Source organism: Pituophis catenifer, unplaced genomic scaffold, assembly GCF_029215685.1.
Source record: "Pituophis catenifer annectens isolate HBS135680 unplaced genomic scaffold, rPitCat1.0.hap2 SCAF_17, whole genome shotgun sequence".
NCBI classification, from domain to species: Eukaryota; Metazoa; Chordata; class Lepidosauria; order Squamata; family Colubridae; genus Pituophis; species Pituophis catenifer.
This window is the reverse complement of record NW_027256897.1, coordinates 8,421,848-8,424,217: the sequence shown is the minus strand read 5'-3', so window position 1 is coordinate 8,424,217 and position 2,370 is coordinate 8,421,848. Positions and strand designations below refer to the sequence as shown.

The window sequence follows — 2,370 nt, the reverse complement described above, 5'->3', positions numbered from 1 at the left end:
TCCCTCCCTCCCTTCATTCCTTCCTAGTGTTAATGCTATTGCTTCCTTCCCTCCCTTCTTTCTCTCCCTCCCTTTTCCCCTCCCTCCCTCCCTCCCTTCCATTCATTCATTCTATGGTGTTGCAGTGGTTAGAATGCAGTATTGCCGGCTAACTCTGCCCACTGCCAGGAGTTTGATTCTCACTGGCTCAAGGTTGACTCAACCTTCCATCCTTCCAAGGTTGGTAAAATGAGGACCCAGATTATTGGGGGCAATAGGCTGACTCTGTAAAAAGCTTAGAGAGGCTGTCAAGCACTGTAAAGCGGTATATAAATCTAAACGCTATGGCTATTGCTTCCTTCCCTCCCTTCTTTCTCTCACCTCCTTTTCTCCTTCCTTCCTTCATTTCTTCCTCTTCCTCTTCCTTCCTTTCTTCCTCTTCCTTCCTTTCCTTCCTTCCTTCCTTTTCTTTCTTTCTTTCTTTCTTTCTTTCTTTCTTTCTTTCTTTCTTTCTTTCTTTCCTTCCTTCCTTCCTTCCTTCCTTCCTTCCTTATTCCTTCCTTCCTTTTTTTTCCTTTTTTTTTTTGCTTTAATTTATATGCCACCCTTCTCCGGAGACTCAGGGCGGCTTACAATGCGTTAAGCAATAGCCTTCATACTTTTTGTATATTTATACAAAGTCAGCTTATTGTCCCCACAATCTGGGTCCTCATTTCACCTACCTTAGAAAGGATGGAAGGCTGAGTCAACCTTGAGCCTGGTGAGATTTGAACTTGCAGTAATTGCAAGCAGCAGATGTTAATCTGTTAATAACAGTGCTTTAGTCCACTGTACTACAGCCTTCCTTCCTTCCTTCCTTCCTTCCTTCCTTCCTTCCTTCCTTCCTTCCTTCCTTCCTTCCTCTCTCTTTCTCTCTCTTTCTCTCTCTCTCTCTCTTTCTTTCTTTCCTGTCTTTCTTTTTCTTTTTAAAGGTCACCTTGGACAAGGCCACAGGTAACTGGGGCATAAAAGTGGAACGGGTGGAAATCAAAGATGTGAAGTTACCCGCCCAGCTTCACAGAGCCATGGCGGCAGAAGCCGAAGCCGCTCGAGAAGCCAAGGCTAAGGTGGGAAATAATGCTTATTTGAATTTCTTTCTTTTTTTTTGGGTGGTGGTGTCTAGGAAAAGGTGTGCAGCCCATTTCCCAGTTGGGCACATTTCCTCCCCCTCCCTGGTTATGCTGAAGATCTAACAATTCCGATTTGGTAGAACAGAAGAATGAGAGAGAGGAGACAATCATTCAGATTCAAAAATTTGTACCTAATAAAAGGATGCTGTGGCTCAGTGGCTAAGACGCTGAGCTTGTCGATCGAAAGGTCGGCAGTTCAGCGGTTCGAATCCCTAGTGCCGCCGCGTAACGGGGTGAGCTCCCGTGATTTGTCCCAGCTTCTGCCAATCTAGCAGTTCGAAAGCACGTAAAAAATGGAAGTAGAAAAATAGGGACCACCTTTGGTGGGAAGGGAACAGCATTCCGTGCGCCTTTGGCGTTGAGTCATGCCGGCCACATGACCACGGAGACGTCTTTGGACAGCGCTGGCTCTTTGTCTTAGAAACAGAGATGAGCACTGCCCCCTAGAGTCAGGAACGACTAGCACATATGTGCGAGGGGAACTTTTACCTTTAAAGCTGAGGGGTTCAAACTCAACCAGCCATGGGGCTCGCACACCATGCTAGATGGTGATCCTAAGCCCGATTGTGGATAGTTCAACATAGCAGTTATAGCGAAATCAGTGCTGCCAATCCAACAAATCTGCTTTTTCATAAAAAAAAAAAGTGGCCTCCTGCCTTCCAGGTGATCGCAGCGGAGGGCGAAATGAACGCCTCGCGGGCTCTGCAAAAGGCCGCCGCAATCATCTCTGAGAACCCCGCCGCCCTCCAGCTCCGCTACCTGCAGACGCTCACCACCATCGCCGCCGAGAAGAATTCCACCATCATCTTCCCTCTTCCTTTGGACATCCTGCACAGTTTTACCTCCCCGAAGCATTAGCTGCCATGAGGAGGAGGAGGAAAAAGAAAAGAGAAAGGGACAATCAGCTGCTGTCTTTCCTCCAAGCCCTTCGAATAAAAATGTGTGTGCATGTTACTCCAAGGTGGTGTTCTACCCCAGAAACAAGAAACAGACTCCTGGTCATTAAAAAAAGAAAAAACCTCTTTATTTACCTCTTGTGAATTAATTGCATTCACCCCACTGAAAAGTCCAGGCAATAGACCTTCAAGGAGTTAACTGCACTAACAGACCTTATTGCAGTTCCTTGCAATAATTGCAAGGCTGAAAGGCTGCAAATTAAGTTCTGGCAAGCATGTTTCTGTGGCACGAAACACAATGAGCAAAATCTTCAGAAATACGAACG

General features: G+C 46.4%; 1 protein-coding gene across 1 annotated transcript in view; it reads left to right on the top strand.

Moving 5' to 3' along the window:
• LOC139325685 (stomatin-like) overlaps positions 1-2,006 on the top strand; it is a 10,655-nt gene extending 8,649 nt beyond the window's left edge. Inside the window, exons 6-7 of the mRNA XM_070955635.1 lie at positions 951-1,085; positions 1,812-2,006. Coding sequence (XP_070811736.1) covers positions 951-1,085; positions 1,812-2,006 — 330 coding nt within the window. The remainder of the gene's footprint in view (positions 1-950; positions 1,086-1,811) is intronic.
• Positions 2,007-2,370: the final 364 nt, after the last annotated feature.